General features: G+C 37.1%; 1 protein-coding gene across 4 annotated transcripts; it reads right to left on the bottom strand.

Moving 5' to 3' along the window:
- Positions 1–5,068: 5,068 nt before the first annotated feature.
- Positions 5,069–26,211, bottom strand: LOC149819644 (urease accessory protein F-like). Of its 4 annotated transcripts, none has more exons than XM_089983846.1 (2): positions 25,950–26,211; positions 5,069–6,027 (listed from the first exon to the last, which is right to left on the bottom strand). In XM_089983846.1, exon 2 carries the CDS (start codon positions 6,008–6,010, stop codon positions 5,279–5,281), a length of 732 nt encoding a protein of 243 aa, XP_089839972.1. In that variant the 5' UTR covers positions 6,011–6,027; positions 25,950–26,211; the 3' UTR covers positions 5,069–5,278. The 4 variants fall into 4 exon arrangements, with proteins under 4 accessions (XP_089839972.1, XP_089839974.1, XP_089839973.1 ...); XM_089983848.1 differs by having other exon boundaries at positions 5,069–5,998; positions 25,950–26,210; XM_089983847.1 differs by lacking the exon at positions 25,950–26,211 and adding an exon at positions 24,322–25,288 and having other exon boundaries at positions 5,069–5,998.
- Between the last annotated feature and the right edge of the window lie 1,458 nt (positions 26,212–27,669).

The following is a 27,669-nucleotide window of genomic DNA, read 5'->3' as shown; positions in this document are numbered from 1 at the left end:
GCCTGCACCCTTCTTTTCATGTGCATTGTTAGTGCAGATGTTCAATACTTCAGTTGCGTCATAAGTATAGATATTCAATTCTCTAGATTTTTCGATGGATTCAGCTACATCGTCTTTATTACAACCTGATGATAAGCTCAACAATGTTTTAAGCAATATATCAATTTGTGTTTTGCAGCAAAATAGCAAACAAATCGATATTAACTAACAAAACGGGAGTCTGTTACTAATACAGCGGTTTGAGATACAATGCATACGATGAATGAATGTAGGATACCTGATGGGGTAGAGGCCCTTCCTAGCATCTACAAACAAGCATTCTTGTCAATAGGTCCCAGCGTCTTACAAATATTGATAAGTTTTCAACCTTCGTAAGAACAAGATCTACCTGCAATAACCAAACAATGCCTTAATGGCACACAAGACGACATGCCTTCTTCATCGATCGCATGATGAGATGAAAAGCTATTCACGCTGCCTTAATGGCACTGGTTGGAATGTTTGTGCATCATTGCTTTCTTCGATAATGCCTAACAACAACGACAAATAAAATAAGACAGTGGAATGTTTTGTAAGCAATATATCAATTTGCGTTAGCAAGCGGCATAGCTTTACTACGATTTAATCAGGATGCATATAACAACGGATACCACTAGGGTTAAGCAAGTCAAAGCAACGATTTAATGCATGACAGTATCAAATCAAGTGCAGTTTGATGTTTGCTTATGCTGAGCATCGACTTATCGCTTACCATGCCAATAAAATACTCATGTCGTACATGTGTGTTGACGATAACGCTCTCATAATATCCACGAGTCTCTAAAGCGAGTTCAATAGAAGTTGCTGAGAGAGCAGCGATATGCATGCGAAAATCGCCCCGCCATTCGTGTAACGATGTGTTTCTGCATCCACATGTTTTCAAAGTCTGTGTACAAATATCTTACAAATACATATTACATGAAATATAATATCTTACACAAACGATATGTATGTATAGCGATTTGTAAGATATTGAAAATCGATGTGGCAGTTCAGCATAATAACTTACAACTCGACGATACAAAACCATACTATCTAAAAGGTCGATAAATATATCGCACAATAAATTACAAATCGATAAGGAAGAAGTTGAGCATAATAGCAAACAAATCGATATTAACTAACAAAAATGTATCTCACAAAAACGGGAGTTTGTTACTAATACAGCGGTTTGAGATACAATGCATACGATGAATGAATGTAGGATACCTGATGGGGTAGAGGCCCTTCCTAGCATCTGCAAACAAGCATTCTTGTCAATAGGTCCCAGCGTCTTACAAATATCGATAAGTTTCCAACCTTCGTAAGAACAAGATCTACCTGCAATAACCAAACAATGCCTTAATGGCACATAAGACGACATGCCTTCTTCATCGATCGCATGATGAGATGAAAAGCTACTCACGCTACCTTAATGGCACTGGAAGGAATGTTTGTGAATCATTGCTTTCTACCATGATGCCTAACGACAGCAAAAATGAAGAGAAGACACTGAAATGTTTTGTAACGCAAGGCAGGCACGAGAAGGCGACAGTGTGTTGTACAACAGGATAAAAAACAAGGCGGAAAGCTAGACTGGAGACGAATGCAAAGTTTTGGTTGGTAATGGGAGCAACTGTTACAGCAGATGGCGCAGGAGTTTAATGAATAGGGAACGTCTCCACTTTAAATGGTTAACATCAAACTTTCTGGATGGAGGACTTTTTTGTCTTTTTATCGACCCGTCGTTTCACAACTTTTGAATGGAGGATATTTTTGTCATTTTCTCGAACCGTCATTTCAGGGCAGGAAAAGCAAGTAAGGGTGATTAAGTCTTTGCAACAGCACCAGAGTCCGATGCAAAGTTATGTCAACATACACGGGAATACGAGCCCCATGTGCATGAATACGTGGCGCACGTGGGATTCAGTGAATCATCGGGGGCGAACATACACCACCCTCTCCTGTTTAACTATTCTCAAAAGGAAAACCATCACATCAATAACCATGGTAATCATATTCCTACATGTAAACTAATGGTTTCACTTAATTTTGGAACTGTTTTTTTTCTTTCTTTCTTTCTTTTTTGACTATTACGCCAGAAAACTGCTTTGTGAAGAGACCTATCGTGCTAAAAAACCATGTTGAGCTATGGTCATCATGTCCAACTGCATAAAACCCCAATGCCACTCCCCTTGCTCGCTAGGGAACCCAAGCAGATCCAGTACTTTGTAAAGTTACTGATCACCTAACCATGCCTCCTAGAGAATGGCAAGAGGCGCCCACCGTGACGATCGAACTCCTAACATCCATCAGCTTCTCCGTCGTCCGTGTGTGGTGGGAAATTTTAAACCACCTGTAACCACCAACGGCTGCTTCGTGTGGTTGGTAGGAGCTGTCAGTGCACGTCTCCTTGTGGTGGGACGTTGCAGGTTCAAAACCCATTGGTAAGTTGAATAACTCTACCTAACCCCAGCTTGCCTTTCAAAAAAAAAAAATTGAACCACCTATAACATATTATTAAAAAAGAAATGTTTTCCCTCGCTTATTCTGAATGATTGATTTTAAAAATCAAAATCAAAATGGGTATATGGTTTGATATAAATAACAAATTTTCTCCTTCACTTATTCTCAATGATTGATGTTCAAAAAAATCTAAAAAATTGGACTCCGGTTTACGGTTGAGAAAGCTTTCAAAGTGTCGAGGGTGTCAATTTGCACTAAGTAATTCATGTTGGCCCCCATCATAAAAGTAGCACCTCGTGGTTTCCTCTTCAAAACAATTAGCTACGAACCACGCTCTATTGATGTGGGGGCCACCTTGATCCACTCCCATACGCTGCATCAGCCACCATTACATCTTTTTTCAACTCATCAATTGCTTAAAATAGTAAACCCTTTCTCTCTCTCTCTCTCTCTCTCTCTCTCTCTCTCTCTCTCTCTCTCTCTCTCTCTCTCTTGAATGAAAGAATGAATGAAAACTTATGTATTTGGGGATGAATGAGGTGGAATGGCTTCATTCATTAAATGGTTGGCATTTTTCACAAGGCTTGGTGAGTTGGTGTTGGTGTGAAAGGCTGAAGGCTATGGATGGGCGTGGGGGTTGAAAGTGTAATTGAAGAAAGTGACCAACTAGAGATAAGGTGAACCATTAGTTCTTTTCCACTTTTATCGTCGAGAACTTGTCTCTACTAAACAAGTTGCATGTGATGACGCCAATATGTTTGGCGCAGTAGGGTGAATGTGGACTACTGACTTTTCACCTCCTCCTTGGGGTGTGCATAGACATATGGTAATTGATGTCAAGGTCTAAACTAATGAGCTTGACCAAGGACTCAGCTCAGACTCAAGTCAGCACTTCCACAGCCTAATACGCCGAACCCGGGCTCAGTTAGGAAGAATTCGCTTTTCCCTTTTTGTTTACTACATAGAAAAACCACACCTGGGATAGGAGACTTGACAGCGCTGATCTTAGCCTGCTGTACCAACGACAGATTTAGCTTATAAGTTTCTAAATAGAGGTTTGTCTATCTGTTCTTTATGAAGTTTTTATTAAGGGTTTCTAAGTTGAGATCCTAGAAAAGGGCTTTGGCATTTTTGACAGCAGATAATGAAAGGTACATATTTGTGGGGAGAATGGAAATCTGAAAGAATAACCATGAAGTTGGGAATGGGACCCGTTTTAAAACAGAGGATGCTCACTTGCTCAGCACAAGGGGTTGGCAATGTTGGCCACTAGATAACAAAGGGTTTGGTGACGTGGAAGGGGCCTTGGCCACTAGACGGGTGGTCAGGGTTTCATTCTCAAAAGTGTCAAACCTCTGGCATTAATAAAGACAAGAAGAGAAGAGCTCTTGCTCAGTCGAAGCCAAGCGACTCCTTGGAGGCAAGGGGTAAGGGGTGCAGGTTTGCACTGTTGGGAAAGCGAAGGCTTAGCCAATGTGATTAGGTCTCTGATATCGAGAGTGGTATTTCTGTTCATGAAAAAAACAGAAAGAGAGAGAGGCCGGTTAATGTGATAACAAGGAAAGTTGAGCAGCACTCTGTAAATAGTTGACAAGTTCAGAAGATTGGCATACTGTGACCACATATTCAGCTTCAATCAAGAAGCCACGATGCAATACCGTGGGCAAAATTCAACCGGCACTCATAGATGTTTCGGGCATGATCAGAATGATGTAAGATTTTTATGTAAAGTGTCTACCAAGCTTTACATTGTGGCAACCAATACACAGATCACTTTAAAAAAACTACAATCCCAACTATGTAACATACATAGACACTTCTAAAAGAGCATGGCATCGGTGTCAGTGCGGGTGGAACACGAGGACACTGCATGACTGAAACTATCAACCCTCCCTAACTAAGTTCAATTTAGTACATAATATATATATATATATAAGGTGGTACATGCTAACCACCCAACAAATACGGCTTTCAAAGGGTTTTTTCATATTTTTCTTAAATCCAACTGTAAAGATACATTTTACATTCTTTATTTTTATTCGAATCGACTCTTGAATCATCCAATTATGATATACAGGTACATTTTTATACGGTATAAAAAATACAGTCTAAGCTTTTCTAAATTATTCAATGCAAGTTTTTATCGAAAAAACATGATTCAAGCATTGTTTCCTAATAAATCGACCATGCATAAGGCATTTGTATGGTCAGATTTAAGCAAAACATGAGAAAATCCCTTCAAAAGACCGGAAGGGTGAGGGGTTAGCTAAAAAAGTGGTTAGCAGGTACCTCTCTCTCTCTCTCTCTCTCTCTCTCTCTCTCTCTATATATATATATATATATATATATATATTGAATAGTTATAAAAACCTTACACAGTTGATTTTTAAACCTTATAAAAACCTATCTGCATATCGGAATCGGATAATCCAAGAGTCAATTCCCATAAAAATAAGCACGTAGAACACATTTGTATAGTCAGATTTAAGGACATGGAAAAAATCCTTCAAAAATCAGGTTAGCTAGAAAAGTGGTAGGAAGCTACCACCTTTTCTCCCAACAAAATATGTTTTCTTGTACTTAAGAAAAACATTAACAATAAGTTACAATTAATCCAAAAGTTTTCAAGTCCACTCTATACATCGCCAGGGCCACCCGCATTGACATCGACAAGCCAGTGGGTCTTCTATGGAAAACCTATGAGGTTCCAGTCCCCAGCCACTTCCAGCATTTGTTCAATTGGAGTTGGTATTTCACAAAGACGAAACTGGGCTACATCTAGCTTTCAATCAGTTCAAGAACAGAACATTCGAGAGAACAAGTATCCATGACAACCTTGTACTGTGTCAAGCAAAGGAGCTACCTGGCATGCTTCCTCAACAGGCCGATTCATCCATTTCTTCACTATTTCCTCCGCAACATGAGCTACCTGGTGCTGCAGCACTGCTGCTCCTAATGGGCCAACCAAATTCAATCTTGTTGCGGAAGAAATTACATCACGCATTGTCATGAACATGTAAGCTCGCTGACTTGTTTCTGAATCGAAGCCAAGAAGTCCACTTACCAACCCAAAAACTGGTGCATGGTGAACATAGACAAGTCCTGAACTTAGTAGAACTTCTCGCATTTTCTTGAGAGTTGGGAACTCAGGAAACACAGAAGCAGCCACCCTCAAGAGAGCTGACCCTTGAGTGATTGATGCTTTTCTGCTTACTTCATTAGTTAAAGTTGCTTCTAGTGTTTTGTCAAGAATGGACCATGTCTCCGAATCAGGAAACCTGTTTGTTTTATACACGAAAGGAAGAAGCAAGCTCCCTGTATTCTCTAGTATTTGGATTATGTGTGTTTTAAGATCTTCTGGCCCCAGGACGATAAGTGCTTGGACAGCGGCCTCAAGACCATAAGAATGGGCAAACCCACCAGTTGGAAGAACGGAATCCAGCAGTTGCCATTGATTCCATTGTAGAAGTTGGTTTGCAGATGAACAATTTTGAGTTTTTTCATCTGTTTCCATCTGGCATTCCATGAGTAACAGCAAGTTATCTAAGCCAACGAAGGGACCCAATCAATAACAAAAAATTAACAAGCTTCATTCAGCACAAGTTCCTGTGTATACAATCTAAGTAAGCCATAGGAATCTGAATGCAATAAATGACAGGAAGACAATCCAATAGAAAATTAAACAAAAAATCTCCAACTAACCAGATTCAGGGATTGGTGTAAAAACAATAGTTTAATGATTCAGCCCTAAAAGTACAGATATGCACTAGATCCATCCATCAAGAATCAGCAATCACAAGGGAGTTATTTGGCCCTAGAAATACAGAATGTGCACTAGATCCATCCACTAAGAATCATCAATAATAAGGGGTTTTATTGGTTGAAAATTTTAATTGAATTAACCTGTGAGAAAAGTCAGCCAGAAGGGGACAGCTATACTAGCACCAGTATGTGCTGTTCACTAAGACAAAGTTATCAAACTCATCTTACATAAGCACCAGTAAGATTAGAAAAACTAAAAATTTAGAATTACTGTCATATCTGATGCCTAAAGAATATTACCCAACCCTGGAACTCAAATAGAGTGAGCAAGTGTCCAAATCCAACTATTCAGATTAAGTTGATTCTGCTGCTAGGCCACCACTTAAGCTGCTGTGGCTAGTCAAAGTTTCAACCATGTCCATTGCTCATCCTTTGACAGGTCAAATTCTGTGTACTTTGCATTCTAAACCCAAAATCTGGCAGTTGTAATTTAAATATGGGAAAAAAGTGCAACAAAATTTGGTCTCTACATATGGATTTCTGATGCAGGGCACAAATGCAGATTGAAGTGTGGACCCAGATCCAAGCAGGTGCGACCCATGAAAACCTTTGAAGGATTCAGCAGTTATTGTAGCATTTACAAATTACGATTTGGTGAGCATTTTGCATCTCCTTCAAATCAAGTGGTTGGCAAAGGATTAGAGTTAGGAATATTTACTATTTAAGTTTAGCATAAAAGTTGATCTCTTCTTTAGTTTCCTTCTTTTTTTATTGTGTCATATAAGAGTTGGGAGAGAGGGTGACGTATTTTTTTCCTTGTAATGTTGGTAAAGTTATGGACATGTCAAATTGTTATCATTGAATTAAAAGGAATTTCTTCTATATATCTGAAATTTAGTCTTGAATTCCTAGAGGTGAAACTCTAGAAGACCAGTTCCTTGTTGTTAGTATTTTGTTCTTTGAATTTTCTGATCCTCTGCATCAATTTCCACCACATACACTACCAATTTCCCTTAATGAGTCCATAACAGATACAATTTCAAACATGCAAGAGCACTCTATTTCATTAGACTTTTAATCCATGTTCCAATGTACTCTAACATTGAAGGAAAATATTCATAAAAATGTCCACAGAGTGTACCATAGCCACATGAGTGTGACAGCCACCAACAATGCCTCCTCTTATAGCACATGTTTTCCTGTCAACCATAATCGAGTATGGACAGAACTCATTCCCAATCATGCAACCCATGTGCATCGCATTCAACAAACTGGAATTAAGAACTGGATATAATTGGAAATGCTTAAGAATTATTCAGATGCATCACTCTGAGCTTTATGTTCAAGACCGAAGCCTGAGGAATAGGTATAGGAGACAGGAGCAAACAAGAGGGGAACCTTAAAAAAAATCTACCCATCTAACCTAAGAATCACCCAGTTTCACAGAAAAAACAGGTTTGGCCCTCAAAACTGGTTTTTTAAACCCGATTTTGGCATCATCCAAAAAGGACGCTAGAGATTAATCAAAACAAAAGATAAATTTGCAAGCCTATTTTCAGATGATAGGATATAAATCCCTGCTGTAAGTTATGTAAAACTAGAATGAGAAATCGAAGAACAGAATAATGTAGATATAAATAAATTTAAGCAACAGGAGCAGAGATTTACAGAGGATATGATATCTGTAATGAAATGGTGGTCTTCAACAAATGCACAAATAACTCACAAACAAGTGTCTATTGGAGACACTACAAGCATGACCCTTGAAAGGGTATAAAGGGAAGAACACTTGAAAAATAAATAATACTTTATTCATGAACAAAATGCTTAAGAAGCATGGTTATTTACATTGAAGGGGTTCACCCCTATATATACAAAACAATGGGAGAGAGAGGAGAGCTCATTTTGAGCTCTCCAAAAAGAGACGTTGGATTCCAACGTCTCTTAATATAGCTGTTGGACTACAGTCCAACAACATTTATTATTATAGCTGTTGGACTATAGTCCAACAGCATTTATTATAGCTGTTGGACTATAGTCCAACAACATTTATTATAGCTGTTGGACTACAGTCCAACAGCTACTTGCACAGTCAAGTTCCAACAGGAACTTGACTGGATCAAAATATCTAGTTTCTATTGAACTAGATGCTAAAAAAGAAAATAGAAAAAATAGAAAAAGAAAATAATAAAAGAAAATATAATAATATTAAATAATATATATATATATATTGCAGTTTACATTTTAACACTCCCCTTCAAACTTACGGTACAATGAGCGAAAGTTTGTCTAAGAGGAAGTGAAATCTGGGAGCAGCGAGAGGCTTGGTGAAGAAGTCTGCTAATTGATATTCTGATGTAACATATGGCAGATCAATGGTTCCATGTAAGTATTCCTCTCTGACATAGTGACAGTCCATCTCAATGTGTTTAGTGCGCTCATGGAATGTCCGGTTGCTTGCAATGTAGATCGCACTTTTGTTGTCACAGCACATCTTTGAAGCTTGCGTTGCTTTAGCTCCCATATCTGCTAGCAATCGTCTGAGCCAAACAACCTCCATAGTGGTGGTTGCCATCGGTGGAGGAAAGAGAGACTTTCTGCTGCTTCTTGCACCTCCACGAAATTAAGGTTTCACCTAGGAACACACAAAAACCAGTAGTTGAGTGTCTATTATTGGGATCACCTCCCCAGTCAGCATCAGTATATGCAATTAAATTTAATGAAGATGAAGCAGACAAGAAGAGTCCTCGTGAAAGAGAGGATTTTAAGTATCTAATAATACGCAAAATCGCTCTCATGTGCACGGAGGTGGGAGCATGCTGAAACTGACTAACTGTATGAACCGCATGAGTTATATCTGGCCTAGTAATGGAAAGATAAGAAAGAGCTCCAACAAGTTGTCTATAAGGAGTAGGATCATCAAGAAGTTCTCCATCATCAATTTTCATTTTAACATTGACAACTTCTGGAGTGTCTACTTTCTTATCATCTGTAATTCCAGACCTGGAAACGATATCAAGAGCAAATTTAGATTGAGATATCAAATACCCCCGAGGGGAATAAGCAACTTCAATGCCTAAAAAATATCTTAATAAACCTAAGTCAGTCATTTCAAAGTGAGTTTTAAGAAGAGATTTGATATTTGCAACTCCCTGTTTGTCGCCTCCGGTGATGATCATATCGTCCACATAGAGAAGAAGAATAATGATGCCTGCATCATATTTCTTAACAAACAAAGCAGTGTCAGTTAAACAAGGTTGAAAACCAATATCAAGCATAACATGACTAAATCGGTCATACCAGGCTTTTGGAGCCTGTTTAAGACCATAAAGAGCTTTTTCTAGACGAAGAGCTTTACCCTTAGGGATACTAATACCAGGTGGGGCTTCCATGTATACTTCTTCAACGAGATTCCCATTCAGGAAAGCATTTTTGACATCTAATTGAAAGATAGGCCATGTTCTAATGGAGGCCAAGGCTATTAAAGTTCTAACAGTGGTCATACGGGCCACAAGAGCAAATGTTTCTTCATAATCGATGCCATACTCTTGGGCATATCCTTTTGCTACTAAACGGGCCTTATATCTTTCCAGGGTCCCATCACTTTTGGTTTTGACTTTGTATACCCACCTACAACCTATAGGTTTCTTACCCGGAGGAATATCTTGTATCGTCCAAGTATTGGCCTTTTCTAGTGCATCCAATTCTATTTTCATGGCTTCTATCCATTCTATATGATTTTTTGCTTGAGAATAGGATGATGGTTCAACATATGATTGTATTAATGTAATGGCGGCCCTATACGTGGGTGAAAAAGATTCATAAGACACAAATTTTTCTGGAGGTTTAGAGATTCTAGACGTTCTTCTAGGTGGGACTTCAGAGTATTTTTGTAATGCACATGGAAGATTTTGCTCTCTACGTCTTGAATATTGTAGACTAACATCCCCATGGATTTGCTCTTCATTATCATCATTTTCAACAACAATAGGACTTTGATCATTGTCAAGGTCATATCCAACATCACATTCATTGGATTTTGAAGTTGGATCAATTAAAAACGAGTATTCAGTGACATCCTTGGATTTTTCAAATTCAAAGAAGCTTTCTTTTTCCAAAAAAGATACATTTCTTGACACATATAATTTGTCATTTTGAAAATCGAAACACCTGTAGCCTTTTTTATTATCAGCATATCCTAAAAAGGCACATGGGATTGCACGAGGAGAGAGTTTATCATTTCTGTTGGTGAAAACAAAACATTTGCATCCAAAGACTCTTAATCTAGAATAATCTGGAGTTAAATTAACAAGCTTTTCTATTGGAGTTGTATTCTTTAATGAGGAAGATGGCATCCTATTAATGAGGTAGGTGGCAGTTAGGACCGCTTCAGCCCAAAAACTTTTTGGAACTTGATTTGCAATTAGCAATGTCCTAGTAGTTTCCATAATGTGCCGATGTTTGCGTTCGGCTAGGCCATTCTGTTGTGGAGTGTGTGGACATGATCTTTGATGTGTAATACCATGTAAATTGAGATAGTCTTTGAATTCGTTGGACATAAATTCTCCCCCTGAATCAGTGCGAAAAACAGAAATATCATTTTGAAACTTATTTTTAACCATTTTATGAAATATTTGGAAGTTAGCAAAGACATCAGATTTATGTTTAAGAAAATAAATCCAAGTATGTCTAGAAAAGTCATCAACAAAAATGACATAATATGTATAACCACCTTTGGAAATAACTGGTGCGGGGCCCCAAACATCCGAATGTATTAACTCAAGTGGTTGTGAGGAAACAAAAGTTCTACTAAGGAATGGTAACCTTTTCATTTTGCCAAGAATGCAGTCTTTACAAGAAAAATTTTCAGAATTACAAAATTTTTCCAAACTTGGAAAATATTGAATTTTAGACATATGAGGATGGCCAAGCCTTTTGTGCCATAAATCCAATTCTAATTTCTGAATATTATAACAAAATGCATTCTTGGGTAATTCCAAAAAGTCCATGTAATAAAGTCCTCCTTCTCTATGGCCTTCCCCAATCAGCTTCCCTGACTGGCGATCCTGTACCCAGCAACCATGAGAAGAGAAGGAGATATTACATCCATAATCAGATATTTGCGAGACAGATAAGAGATTCAAATTAAGTTTAGGGATATATCTAACTTCTGGGATAAAAAATCTTTTGGATTTTTGAAGATTTTCAAAACATCCTATTCCTTTTACTTCGAGAGATGTGCCATCGGCTGTAAAAACCTTTGACACACTTGAGTCATTTTTAAGACATTCGGATAGACTATTAACATTTGGGGTCATATGAAAAGAAGCACCAGAATCTAAAAGCCAAGGAAAGTTACCTGGACCGGAGAAAGATGCAACTGCCGCTCCAGTTGAGGCTTCGGTTGAGGAGGATACCCCTTTGAGAAGAGGTTGAAGGATTTCCATCAGTTGAGTCATAGACACAGGTGCATCTTGATCTTTTGACTCAGATTCAACAGATGCAACTCTTTTTTCTTCTCTTCTTTTTAACTTTGGACATTGAGGCCTATAGTGCCCCGGTTCATGACAATGATGACAAATAACTTTTTTTTTATCAAAGTCGCCGTTTTGCCTTCCAAAATGAGGCGGCTTGTAAGTACGAGTATGATTCCTCGGTCTAGATACAGCTAAAACGGAGTCATCATCAACTTTTGGAGTACTTTTTCTAAGTCTATTTTCCTCCATAGTGAGCTCTTCTATAGTATCAACAATAGAAGGAATTTTTCCACGATGTAAAAGGGCCGATTTGGTGGATTCAAACTCCGGCCTTAGACCATTCACAAATTGATAGAAATGTTCCATATCGAGTTGCTTTTGACGAAGCTCGATGTCTTCGGCACAATGCCATTTGGGCTCAAGAAGAGCCAACTCTTCCCAAAGTTCGGACAACTCATTATAATATTCTCGAATAGTTTTATCTTTTTGAGTCATTGTCCGAACTTTATCTTGTAAATTGCATACATGTGCAATATCTTTAAGGGAATACATGTTTTTGAGGTATTCCCAAGCCTTATCGGCATGCTCAAACTTAGCTAGACTAGAGCATTTTTTAATGTCTATGCTATTGATGAGCCATGACATAATTTTTGCATGTCCTATCCTCCATTCTTTCCATTTCTTTTCATAAGTGGCTAACGCCTTACTCTTCTCTTCTTCCGTTAGAGGAACCTCTTTATCACCCTCTTTCTTGGTAAGAGATAGTTTAGGTTCCAAATCGGAACCATCCACTATACCCCATAAACCTTTTCCCCAAATGTGGTGCTTCATAATCGAAGCCCACATTACATAGTTAGTATCATTTAGCTTCATAGGAATGATGGTGATCTTATCATTGTCATCCATCTTTTACAAGGGTAAGAGAGGAATAAATAGGAGGAGAGAGAGAGAGAAAAATAAAAAGAAAAGAAAAAGAGTAGACAAAGGAATAAGAGAGGATACAAAACCAAATTTTTTTTGTAGCACAAGTTCGCCTTTCTTCAAACAAATCTTCTTGAGCCAAGAACAAGGTGATGAAACACCTTTTGTAAATGTGGCACGGAAATCGAGGCGGAAGCACTTCAAGATCTAAGGATTTCGTAGCTTTGATACCATGTAATGAAATGGTGGTCTTCAACAAATGCACAAATAACTCACAAACAAGTGTCTATTGGAGACACTACAAGCATGACCCTTGAAAGGGTATAAAGGGAAGAACACTTGAAAAATAAATAATACTTTATTCATGAACAAAATGCTTAAGAAGCATGGTTATTTACATTGAAGGGGTTCACCCCTATATATACAAAACAATGGGAGAGAGAGGAGAGCTCATTTTGAGCTCTCCAAAAAGAGACGTTGGATTCCAACATCTCTTAATATAGCTGTTGGACTACAGTCCAACAACATTTATTATTATAGCTGTTGGACTATAGTCCAACAGCATTTATTATAGCTGTTGGACTATAGTCCAACAACATTTATTATAGCTGTTGGACTACAGTCCAACAGCTACTTGCACAGTCAAGTTCCAACAGGAACTTGACTGGATCAAAATATCTAGTTTCTATTGAACTAGATGCTAAAAAAGAAAATAGAAAAAATAGAAAAAGAAAATAATAAAAGAAAATATAATAATATTAAATAATATATATATATATATATATATATTGCAGTTTACATTTTAACAATATCCCTGTGTTAAATTATGTAAAAGTGGTAAAGCCAGAATGAGAAATCAAAGCGCCGAATAAAGTGCATGGCATAAGAGGATGAATATGCAAACATCAAGCTAGACAGCAGAAAAGATAGAAGAAAAGAAACATATATAAACAACTAATAGTTGTAAAAAAAAAAACTGCCACTGTCACAATACTTCAGGATCAATGGTGTCTTCATAGTGTTCTCTGTTACCATGACTAAATGTCAAAAACAAAATTTCCATTACAATTAATTCATGCTAGTCTTAAAGGCTCGAGCACATTAATCTTAGAGCTAAGCCTTGTAATCCTATCAGTGATCATATCATTCACTCAACACAGCCCTATCATTCAAATCCTTCAAACTATATGAAGCATACCAAATTTAAGCAATCTTAAGACTGATAACTCTAAAACTCCCCACCTCAACAATACTATTTTTCAAATTAGCCTTTTGTGTACTAAAGCTCAAACTCCATCTCAATAACTCCTTTCAGAGCTTCTCTCAGCATTGTCTCCGATAGGTGCATTATTTTTTCTTCTCCTAATAGCACCCACCTACACTGAGCTCTTTTTTGTTAGCATGTTAAAACGAGATACTAGAGTAACGAGTCACTAGAATATGAGAACTACCGTGTGAACCGCGATTTTCATGGGGCTTTTATTCTTTTTATTGAATCTAACCTTACGGATGTGATCTACATGTTTGGTTATAAGGACCAGTTCTTGAATCGTCCGATTATGGTGCATAAACAAGATTTTTTTATGGCTTTAAAATCAATGACTAATAATCTTCATAAATATTCAAGCATTCAAAAATCGTATTTTTTCATCGAAAATACACGATCCAACAGTTTATTCCTAGCAAATTCACAATGCCGAACACATCAACATGGTTGAACTTGCAAAAAAAAAGTGCTGGAAATGCCCAGTTCACATGGTAGTTCCCATATTCTAGTGACTCCTACAGTTAGCAGTTTTTTCTTTACCTGCAGACCTCCAAAAACAACTCACCAGATAACGAGAAAAACACAATTGATCCTCAAGCATCTTTCACAAACTGCCCTGCTTTTCTGAATAAGTGGTGCCTAAAAGAATAACAAGAAATAGTATACGTGGTTCGATCCAAGCTGGATCTACGTCCACGACCTCAATCACTCTTCTTGTCAGAATCTCATGAGAAAGAGAGTTGAGCTGATAGATTTATACCACAAAACTGTTACAGCAGATTGAATCCCTTAATGTTAGGGATTGAATTTACATTTGGTTTATCATAACAGATTTTCAACTTATCCTTGACATTTGAAGGATTTCTTTTTACAGCAGGTAACTTTTTCCATTTGGATTGATCTTCAACGGTTTTTTGTTCTTCATTTCTATCTTTATTTTCAACAGCCTCCGTCAAGTTCAATGTGTAGAATTTCACATTGAGCTTGTCGATAAGATCCTTAAACCTTGGAGAGGGTAAGGGTTTTGTGAGAACATCAGCCACTTGATCCTTCGTAGAGATGTATCTGACTTCAAGCTCTTTCTTGGCAATTTTATCTATAATAAAATGAATGTCGATTTCTATATGCTTGCTTCTATTGTGAAACATAGGATGAGAGGCAAGATAGGAAGCCCCAACATTATCACACCATAAAATAGGAATTTGATCAAGCGTTATTCCAAGTTCTTTGATGAGGAATTGTGTCCAAACAATTTCTGTTGTCACATTGGCAAGTGCTCTATATTATGACTCTATGCATGATCTAGAAAAAGTAGTCTGCTTTCTCGAGCTCCAAGATATCAAATTTGGTCCATAAAAAACTGCATATCCACTAGTAGACTTCCTGTCATCTACACATCCTGCCCAGTCTGCATCTGAATAGGCGTGAATGGACTTGTCTGAACTTGGTTTTATCATAAGTCCACATTCAATGGATCCTTTCAAGTATCTTAAGATACGTTTGACTGCAACCCAATGATCATTTGTCGAGTCATGCAAGTATTGACATACACGATTTACAGCAAAAGATATGGCTGGCCTTGTTATGGTTGCATATTGTAGGGACCCAACAATGCTTCTGTAAAGTGTGGGATCTTTAAAAGATGGACCAGACTTAGCTATAAGCAGGGGAGAGGTAGCCATTGGAGTGGACACTGGTTTAGCATCTATCATCGATACCTTTTTAAGTATGTCACATATATACTTTTTTTGACTTAACATCAACCCCTGATTTGTGAACTGAGCCTCAATCCCCAAAAAGACATGCAACACACCAAGGTCTTTTAAGGCAAAGGTTGAACTTAACTTTTGAATAAGAGCTTTGATATAGGAGTTTGAGTTCCCTGTGATAATAATACCATCCACATAGATCAAAGCATAAATAGTAACAGATTTATCCTTGAGGGTAAATAATGAAGTATCAATTTTGGCAGCAATAAATCCGACTGAATATAAGAAGGAACTTAGTTTGGAAAACTAGGTTCTCGAAGCTTGTTTCAATCCATATAGATCTTTCTTAAGTTTGCATATATGATTAGAAAATCTAGAATGCTCAAACTCTGTCGGTTGATCCATGTAGACTTCTTCCGACAAGTTTCCATGAAGAAAAGCATTGTGTACGTCAAGTTGACGTACTACTCATTTATTACTGAGAGCTATAGATAAAACTAATCTGATGGTGGTTGGCTTGATGACTAGACTAAATGTTTCAAAGTAGTCAAGCCCTTCTTGTTGACTATAGCCTTTAGCCACAAGACGAGCCTTGAACCTTTCTAAAGACCCATCAGCTTTCCTTTTAATTTTAAAAATCCACTTACACCCTATCACATGACCAGCTTGATGTCTAGGAACCAATTCCCAGGTTTGATTCTTTAGAAGCGCATTATATTCTTGTTTCATGGCATGCTTCCAGTTGGGGTCTAAGAGAGCCTCCCTGAACGAGTTTGGTTCTTTGTCTTGAAGGGAAACTAATAAAGCTTCTCGAATAAGATACTTGGTGGACTGAAAAACTTTTGGTTTGAGAGTCCCATCTTGAAACCGAGTTACCATATGATGTGTTTTGATAGGAGGTTGATCATTTCTGGAATCTTCCTCAACTGATTCAAAACTGGACAGATTTTCATTTGTGGATAAAATTTCATTTGGATAAGAGTCATTTGTCTCACCTCTATAAGGAGCTTGGTTCTTTTGGTCTGATATTGTTGCGTTCATTCATGGGAAAGGTGACAGGTGTCTTTCCTTCAGTGGGAGCTTTTCCGCAACTGGCTTCAGTTTGCTCGGATAATATCTCAACTATCATATTTTTGAATAATTGATATATTGCGGGATCAAACTCACTCCTGCTGTCCTGAACTCCTCCGACAAACTTTTGAGAATCCATTCCTTACTTTCTGTTTGTAACCGAGATGTTAGAACAGTGCAACCCTTGACCTCGTCTGAGTCAACTGATAACGCCAATGCTCTCTACAGATCAAAAATGGGGTTTTTTAGAAAAGATCTTGGAAGAAATTTTAATAAGGGAAGAAATCACCATCTGACAATGAAAATATCCCATTACGAGGGATCGGGTTGTCACCAAAAATTTGCGACAACCGCATTGTTTTTCCGTGAAAAGGGATAAACAATTAAAATATGGACAAATATTAATTTTGAAAAGGACACCTCCAGACAAAAGATACTTTATTGCAAAAAGAAGGTAATAAATAGAAAAAAAAGAATTTTGAAAGTAGATGGTAAAGATTTAAGATTTGAAGAATTTGCAGGCAGGATCAAAAGAATTTGAAGAAATTAGGAGAAGAAAAGAAAAATACACCTCGGTTTTAAAAACAAAGAGAAAATCTTGAATAATATATACCCAGGGTTTTTAGAAAATATAAAGAATACATACAATCACAGATGTGCAAACAAGGATGCACAAACAGCACTCCCTAAAGCTGACTCTAAATGCAATATTTTGAAATGGCTTGTAGGACCTTAATCCTAACTCTAGGGTTCAGATCATCTTATTCCAATCAAGATACGCCGATATACTCAAGTCGAAGCTCGAACTACGTGGCATAGAAATATTTCTCTGGTTCTAAGGTAATAGCTTCCCAACATCCTTGAGCACCTACCGATATACCTCGAACTATGGCCCTTAGGTACATGGTAGGGGGCGCGAACCCAAATAAGTAACACAGTTGTGAAGCTCTCTTCCGAACTATGGTTCAGTGAGACAGCCCAGCAACGTGAAGGCCGGGACAATATAGGTAGGGATGTTTTCAAAAACATGTTCAACATGCAATAAAACCAGAAAGCTCTAATGCAAGTCCTAAAGAGATAGAATTTAAATAAATAGGAGCATACACTTGCATACATTGTTTGCATTCAATCCCGAGAATTGAGGAGAGTTGTATTTCAGACTTAAGTCTAATGTGAACATGGAATAATCTCCTCAATATGGTTCTGCCAAACCATACTTAGATCATATATGCAATGATGTCAGCTTAGGACAAAGTCTAGGTGCATGGAAATTAAGCTGACATTTATAGAATAAAGACTTAGATAATATCAAAGCAAAGCAAAAGGCACCAATTCGACCAGACAGAGACGAGTCCCATCACGATCGTCACTTCTGTGATCATCGCAAATTTTTTTCTCTCTTGTGGTTTCTCTCTCTTCCTTCTTTTTTTCCTTTCTAACATCTATTTCCCCCTTTTGAAAAGGGAAAATAAAAAGACAGAAAAAAAGAGAGAAGAGAAAAGAAAGAAGAAGAGAGAGGAATTCTTTTGTGGGGTCTCACTTGACCTTAATTTTGAAGATATTTAAGAAAATAACTCGCCTCCGTTTTTGAAATATTTGCAGAAAAATTGGGAGACGGGATCCGCTCGTCGGTACGAGGTTCGACCGTTCCTGGTGCCTTTACCAGGGGTAATCGAACCAAGAGTCGAATTTATGCCTTTTTGCTTTGCCTAAGAATTTATCCTAAGAATTTATTCTAAATCTAAAATGTACAAAGAATCATGCTTGTGCAATGCAAGGATGTATGCTCTTTTTTAAAATGATTTGAAAATTTCCAAGTGTTTCTGAGATGAATTTGATAATAGAGTGAAGAAATGGTTTCTAACTTAGAACTTAAGATTAAAGTTCTAAGTTTTTGAAATAATCAGAGCTTGGGAAAATAAATCTGGATTTTGAAAGGAATGATTTTGAATTTGAGATAAAAGGAGAAGAAAGGAAATTTCAAAGTCATAAATGGACTTTGAATTTAGAATTTTGAATTTTGAATCTGGATGAATGTTTGAAAATGGAATTGAATTCTAACTTTGAAGCTTTGAAATCAGAAATGAGATCTGGGAATTTGAAGTAGATTTGAGGAATGGAATTGGATTTGAAAATGTTGGGAATCGAGATGAACTTGGATTTCTGAAATCTAGAATAAAATGGAATTGGATTTGAAAGTTAGAATTGGGAAAAATTCGATTTGAAATCTAGAATTCGAGATGAAATTTGAATCCAAAGTCTGGATCCTAAATAGAGTTGAAATCCAAGATGAATTTGAATTCTGGATTTAGAATCCTAAATGGGAATTGGATCTAAAATCTGAGATCCAAATGATGAAGTTGAATTCTGGATTTTAAATGGAGTTTGGATCTGTAATTTGAGATCCAAGATGGAATCTGGATCTAAGATCTGAGATCCAGGATGAGGTTGAATCTGAAATCTGAATTTAAATTGGATCTTGAAGTCTGAGATCCAAAATGGAGTTGAATTCTAGGATCCTAGATGGATTTGGATCTGATGTTTGTGATTCAAAAATGAAGTTGGATTCTGAATCCTAAATGAAATCGGATCCGAGATCTGGGATCCAATATGGAGTTAGATTCTGGATCGTAAAATGAAATTTGGATCTGAGATCCAAGATGGAACTTGGATCTGAAGTTTGAGATCCAAAGTGATATCGGATTCTAGGATCCTAATAGGGGTTTGGATCTAAAGTCTGAGATCAAAAATGAAATTGAATTATGGATTCTAAAGGGAATTTGGATCAGAAGTCTGAGATCCAAGATGGAATTGGATTTTGGATCCTAAGATGGGTTTTTGGATCTGAAATCTAAGATCCAAGGTTGAATTGGATTCTGGATCCTAAGATGGGTTTTTTTATCTGAGATCTGAGATCCAAAAAGTGGAGATTTGTACTTGGAAATCTAGATCCAAGTTGGGATTAGGATCTAACTTTGGATTTGGATTTTGAAAGTCCAAATGGGACTTTTGAAGATGGATATGGGTTTTGAAAACCCAGATTGAATTTAAAATTTAAGAAGGATCAAGTTTTGAGATTCAGAATCAATCTCAAACTTTGATTTTGAATTTGAAGATGAGAAGATAAACTTGGTTTTGAATTTGAACATGAATCAGAAAATTCAAAATTAAGTTGCACTTTGAATTTGAATTTTGAATTGGATTGGAAGTTTGAAGTTTGAATACAAAATGAGTTTGAAATTTCAAAGTCAAATTGGACTTTGAAATTGAATTTGAATTTTTAAAATGAGATAGAATTTAATTTGAATCTATAAATAGGATGAGAAGTGAAGAAAAAGAATCACTTGGAATTTTGAAAAAGGGAATTTTGAAAATATGATGCAATTCTATCCTAAATGATGAATGAATTTGAAGAATTTTGAAATTGGATTCTGAAAAACATATTTCATTCTTTAAATGAATGTAAATAAGATTAATAATATAATACACTCTTGACTATGGTCATTGAATGTATTATATAATAATCATATCTAAATTCAAATGAAGAATAAAATACATTTTGGTGCTTTTATAGAGTTTAAAATGAAATTAACTCTCAATATATCCTGATTATGGCCATTGATATATATATTGAATTAATTTTAGACTAAACTCTGATAAAAGAAAAAAATATTTAAAGGAAATATGATGAATTTTGAAAATGATCCAGTGTTATTTTATAAAAGATAAAAATCCTAAGTTTTGTTTACATCCTGACTATGGCCATTGATGTAAATCATCAACTTAGGATTAATTACCTTTTACGAAATGGTGCACATGTCATTCGTGTTTCATCATTGTGAGATTTTGGAAAATAAAGGCGAAAAGCATGAAAACAAGCAATTTTACTATGCTCATTCATTCTATCTAAAACTGGAAATGTAAAGGATTCTCATTAATAACTAGCTTTATTACAATTTGAACTGAATTTGAGATCCTAATCTAAAAATGACATCAACATTTCTAGAGATTCCTGCAAGAAAGAAGAATTAGCACCAAACCAAGATAAGAGGAAATGGAAGAAATTAATTCTAACGTAAGATGCTATATCATGCTAAAAGAGGCACATGGCATTTTCTATATTCATGAAAGAAATGCGCACATATATACTTATACATATTCGTATGTATATATATATATATATATATATATATGTATAGCAGTATATATAAGCAATACCATAGGCAAACGAAAGTCCGCATATGAGAGGGCATATACACGGTTTTTGGATTGATGAAATATATATACGATGGATGGTGGACTATGCACTTTGTACAGGAATTTTACTGAAAAGGTGATTGTTAGTCACCATTGTAATTCAGAGTACTACTTGAGATGGGCAAAATGGAGATGCAAATAACCTAACCAGTGCAGGTGGAGTGCTACAGTAAAATGGTGCTGAAAGTATGGCCACTAGGGACAATATTAAATGATGGAGGTGGTTATGCACAAGTGTCACATTGATAAATCAAGAAATGCCTTGGCATGGTGCAATGACTAACAGATGGTTATGTTGTGTAAGTGAAGGTGAAGGAATGGGGATAGGACAGCATAAGATGTTGTGGCAAAGTGGATGCTGGAAGGTGAAGTTGCAGCAAGGTGCCGCTTAGGCGATAAAAAAAAAAGTGTGTAATGTTTGTTGTAAATGTTTACAGCAACACAATGTATTTGCTGTGAATATTTACAGCAACACAATGTGTTTGCTGTAAATATTTACATCAACACAGACTTTTCTTTTACTGTAAGCACTTAGGTGATTGAAGGGTGGGTATAACCACAGGTGGTGATGAGGTAGTGAGCACAATGGTTGTGCTTGAGGTGTGGGAAATGGAGGTAAGTACAGGAACGATGCGTAGTGAGTTTTGGAGATGGGAAGTGTAGTGGGGGATCTGATGGGAAGGTTGTGCTGTGAATGGAACACAGTGAAATAAGTGGTGCAGTGAGCGAGTGTACATACTATGGTAAGATAATGACAGTGCAGATTCTGAAACATGGAACCAACTTTAATGGGATAAAAGTTGACATGATTAACAATGGTATAAAAATGGGATAAATCAAGCATTATCCCGAGTCTAGATAATCTTAACAAATTCAGACTAAAAAAAACAACTACGCCTTCATCCCAAAACAATTGGGGTCGGCGATATGAACCAACAAAGAAAATCATCCTGGGTCTTCCACATGAATCCTTCTCCTCCATTCATTTATATCCAATGCCATGTCCTCGGTGAGGTTCAAAGCATTCATATCATTTCCTATCACCTCCATCCATGTCTTCCTAGGCCTACCCCGACCTCTTTTAACTAATATATTTTTTTCCATTTCTCCATCCTTCCAACTGGAGCATCATTAGGCCTTCGTCGAATATATCCAAACCACCGTAAACGATTCTCTCTCATTTTATTTTCAATGGGTGCAACGCCTACCTTCTTACGTATCTCCTCGTTCTGAATCTTATCTTTTATTGTATTTCCACACATCCATCTCAGCATACGCATCTCAGCTACACTCATTTTTTGAATATGATGTCTCTTGGCAGCCCAATATTCCGTACCATATAGTAAAGCGGGCCTAATAGTCGTCCTATAAAACTTTCCCTTCAATCGCAATGGCATTCTACGATCGCACAATACTCCAGTTGCACTCTTCCATTTCATCCACCCAACCTTTATCCTATGATTTACATCTCCATCAATTTCTCCATACTTTTGAATGATAGATCCCAAATATTTGAAAGAATCATCCACCGGTATTTCTTTCTCACCAAGCTTCACTACACTCCCATCTCTATTTCGTTGCGTATTCTGTCTTACTCTTACTCAACTTAAAACCTCTTGCTTCCAATGTCTGTCTCCATAATTCTAACTTATCATTAACCCCAGCTCTAGACTCATCAATCAAAACAATATCATCAGCAAACAACATACACCACGGCACATTTTCTTGAATTGATCTCGTAAGCTCATCCATCACTATAGCAAATGGGAAAGGGCTTAAAGCAGATCCTTGATGTAACCCAACCGTTATAGGAAAATTGGTTGTCACCCCTCCACAAGTGCGGACATTGGTTACTACTCCTTCATACATATCTTTAATTATACTAATGTACTTGAGAGAAACACCTTTCTTCATCATTGTCCACCAGAGAACGTCTCTAGGTACTCTATCGTAAGCCTTCTCCAAATCAATAAAAACCATATGCAAATCTTTGTTTCTCTCTCTATTTCTCTCAATAAGTTGTCTAAGAAGATGTATAGCTTCCATAGTAGATCTTTCAGGCATAAAACCAAATTGATTCTCCGATATCATGACAACTTTCCTCAACCTAGACTCAATCACTTTATTTTTTTGTTTTATTTTCCTGAACGAAAGCTTCCTTTCCACTTTGACTTTGATATAGTATGCTACCTAGACCAACAAAAATTAGAAATCTGCTCTCTGCGATCAGTAATAAGGCAGACACCCAAGCCATAAGACAAGAGGGAAAACATGACAGTACAGTGACCCAAAGCCAGCTATAACCCACAGTAAAAAGGAGACCCCACATTGTAACCTTTTCCTTTCTCCAAGACCTGCCATTAGTGATCAGTCTGACAGAAATGGGCCTAACCTGGTGGGAAGTAGTGGTTGTTGTAGGTGAACTGCAGCGGTGAAGGTGACGGCAACGAAGGTGTGTAGGTGTTGATCACCACAACCTGACTTGCAATTTGACCCCTCAATCAGGGGCCTCGAAATTAACTTGACCGATCCATCAATTGGTTGGGATACGCAACAATGTTTGAAGAAAGATGGCGACGGCGAGGGAACAGAGATGCTGATAACGAAATTTATCCTTGCACTGTAAGGAGTACCATCTTCAACAGCCACCTTGACACCCTTTTCTCCATATTGAATTTCTCTAACAATCTGCAAACATACATGAAATTCTATGATAAGAACAGATGCACCCTAAGAAGACACCACATCTATGCTTTATTGAAAAAGAAATCAATCGTATCCCCTTTCAGCCACGACAACTTGCTTGAATGAACCATAGTCTTCCTTAGCTGGAGGATGCACTACGCTCTTCAAGCTTGTGATCCAAGATGACTCTGCCATTAAAAATTGATGCAGACTATTGTCGTTTTCAAAGGCGTTTCTGGGATACTGTCAGTATGTACATGTCAAAACATAATGGATTTCATAGTATCCATCATACACGGATTATCCAACTAGAATAACCACCACAGAAACTTAAGATCAAGCTTGATCTTTGCACTCCAAAGGCATTTTTATTACATTATCATTATGGACATATCAACCTCAAGATGGGTTTCATGAATTTTATAATACAATGCTTCTCAACAATAATGATTACCACAGAAACTAAAAAAGAATTTAGCTTAAACTCTGCAGTCCAATGTTTTTTTTTTAGAACATTATCATTAAGAACATATCAATATATGCATGATGCACACTGTTAAACAATTGGCCACAAACCAGATTTTTCTTGTAAAAGCAACATCAGGGCATTGTCTTGGAATGACAGCTCACTAATAATTCGACTATTCACATTCCAGAATTATCAGAAAAATAATGAGTGGGTGCTTACCTTGATTCTTCTGGTATTTCTATTGCACAACGGCTTCACACCAACGTAGTTGGTACTGGGGGTTATGGCTATGCAGGAAGTTACGAATCTAAGTTAGGACCTTTCAGCAAACCCAGACATTGCTTGATGAGAGCCGATCCAGATATGTCTCTCCTTCAGTAGGGGACTGTATGAGCCAGATGACCCTTCCCAATAGGTGCGCTCTTGATATATTTTTTCAACAGTTAATTATCGAAATAAGCCTCTGTACCACTTGAAACCAGGAACGATATAATAAAGTAATGCAAGATGTGGCATGTGAATGAAGTGCAATAAGATGGAGCATGGTGAGGCCAGAGAGGGTGATCCAGGCAACGTGGCAGTGCAAGCTAGGACACTGGACATCAGATGCTTTGCCATAGAGCACCATAACTTATACTGTGGGAGAATCCAAACGAAGGGCATACCACCAGCGGATGCCTTAATGGCGATGATGATGATGGGGCCAAAGATAGTGTGGCCAGTGCCACTGCTCAATGTACCGGGTGTAATATCATCAATGTAACAAATCAAACAAATACCGTTGGATTGTATTCAAGCAGATTGATAAACTCATCGACCAGACTCTTCAGGGATGCATTGATACATTTATCTTTTATTTTCAATAATCTTCAAAGGGGAATTCATAATACAAATCAGTAAATTATGCAAATGAGTCTTCCGTGAAGGAAAGGCTTCTCTAACGACTGAGGGACAAATTCAGCACAAATTAAAACAAAATATAAATGGAATAGAACATTGTCAGAGGATTACAATGAGGTGGATAAAACGAAAATGGATATCAATGTATATAATGCAGCAGAGATAAAATGTTAGGAATCATTGCGCTTACCTAGTCCATCAAGCAAACCAACAGAACTACCGAAAGTGACGATGATGAACAGAACAAATAGAAAGGGATCCTCAGCGACAAACAATAAATTGACGATTCAAGGGAATGAGAAAGAAAGAAAGACAGAAAATTAATAAGTGAAAATGAAAAGCTAACAAATATTGCAAAATATGAGATAGGAAGACAAACTCAGGAAATATAGATCGATAAAATGAGTCAAATTAAAAAAAAAATGTCAAGAACAGAAGGTGGTGGCTATATCAAAACAGGAAATAGCCTAACCGAAAATAACATATGCAAGTACGAAACGTAAAAAAAAATGAGAGGTATAGAGAGTAAAACGATGAAGGAAATATCGACCATAAACTGATATTACCTAAACTGCAGGAATTCAACAAAGATGAACAATAAAATAAAATAGAATAAAATAAGGTGGGTGTTGGAATTGATCATCCCTTTCCTGTTGCAAAGAGATGAGTTGAGATTGCACAGGCAACTCAACATCATCGACGGTGCGTAAATGAGGGAAAATCAGAAAATCAAGGGTAAAGCATGGAAAGTAAAGGGAGAAGAATAAAACTAGTGCAGAGGTAACATCAAAGATCGGATGAATCGACGATGCCATTGCGAGGCATCGTCGGTCATCAGTTTGAAGAAGGAAAAGGAAACTTATAAAAGATTAAAAAGAGCGCGATGATACAGAAGTAGGGGGAGAGAGCAATACTAAAAAAAAAATAGAAGAAGATGAATCACTCACCTGTAGCCTTGCTGCGGACGTTGCTTCTTTCAATTGGCGGAGAAGGGAACCAGCGGGAAGAACTTGATACAAGGGAGATCGGAGGAAAAAGGGAAGAAGGGAGCAGATAAAAAATGCGATCTGTCAGAAAGGGGATGGGGTGAAGACCGATCCTCCCCTATCGACTCCTGTGTGCTCCTCTTAAAGGGGAGAAGGAGGGTTCGAGAGGTAGTTGGTTGGAGACGAGTGGAGGAGGGTTTCAGCCGAAAAAACGAGGTGGATGGGCGATGGAGGAGAGAGAAAAAGAGAGGCGCCGTCCTCCCCCCCCTCCTTTCTTTTTGCCTAAACTGATATTACCTAAACTACAAGGGGATTTTCAATGGGGCCCTCTAGTTTTTAATTTTTGCAAAAAGGCGTTTTTATAAAACTTGTTTTTTTCAAAAAGGTGCCTTTTGAAAGGCATTTTTTTTGCTCTTTTCTAGAAATTTTCTATATATATATATATATATATATTTTTGATATTTTTGGAATAAAGTTCTAAAATTTACGAGAATCAAAGGTTTAAAACTAATTTTTTTGGTATTTTTGAGAAAAAATTTACAAAAGAGGGTTTTCTGAGAATTCAAGGTTATTTTGGGAAAATTTCTTCGAAAAAATGGGTTCATGTCCGGATTTTGCGAAAAATATTCAAGGTTTAAAGCCTCGAATCGAGAAATATAGAGTTGGGGATCCAACTGAGTGCCGGATGAACTGCCTGAGCCATTCAGAACCATTCTTTTGGTATTTTTGTAATTTTTTAATTTGAAAATCGGACAACGAGACTTAGATTTGGGTTTAAAACACTGGGTTCGAATCCGGAATTGAATTTGAATATATATCAATATGGGATTTAATCCAGAAAATCTGAAGAATAACTGAATTTTAGTTTTGATTTTCTCAGAAGATGGAGTTAGGGGGAAAAGAACATTTTACAAAACTTTGGAAAATTTGGAGTCTTCACACCAGATTCGGGTGCCACCCATCATGTCACTAATGATCTCAACAACCTAAGCGTACATGCAGAATATCAAGGCAGTCATACACTTAAAATTGGCGATGGTTCAGGTTTGACCATTTATCATGTTAGATCATCTAAAATTTGTTCAAATATGCTTCTTGATGATATCTTACATGTCCCTTCTATATCTCGGAATTTACTATATGCAAACAAAAATTGTAAGGATAATAATGTCAATTTCGAAATTCATCCCTTGTCTTGCTATGTGAAGGATCTTTATTTAGGGAAATGCCTTTTGGAAGGAACAAATAAGGATGGATTATACAACATGAAACTCTCTAACAACAAGGAACAAAGTAAGAATGTCAACATTAGAGAGAAAGTCTCCATTGATCAGTGACATAAACGCATGGGTCATCCAGCGTTGAATATTGTGACTCAAGTCTTAGATAGGTTTGATTTACCTGTTGATTTGTTTTTCAGCAATAAGATGTGTGAAGCATGCTTGAGAGGAAAAAGTCATAATCTTCCTTTTCAAAAATCTGCACATGAAGCCAAAGAATCGGTTGATATAGTTTTCTCTGATGTGTGGGGACCAACTCCTGTTGTTAGTAGCAATGGATTCCATTATTATGTCATCTTTATTGATGCTTACTCAAGGTTTGTGTGGATGTACTTGATAAAACATAAGTCTGAGCAGTGTTATTAAAAACGCGCCTCAAGGCACAAAAAGTGTGCTTCGCC

The sequence above is a fragment of the Nuphar pumila genome, chromosome 12 (assembly GCF_984573655.1).
Source record: "Nuphar pumila chromosome 12, dmNupPumi1.hap1.1, whole genome shotgun sequence".
NCBI classification, from domain to species: Eukaryota; Viridiplantae; Streptophyta; class Magnoliopsida; order Nymphaeales; family Nymphaeaceae; genus Nuphar; species Nuphar pumila.
The sequence above is the reverse complement of the archived record's forward strand: the minus strand, read 5'-3'. Positions and strand labels throughout refer to the sequence as shown.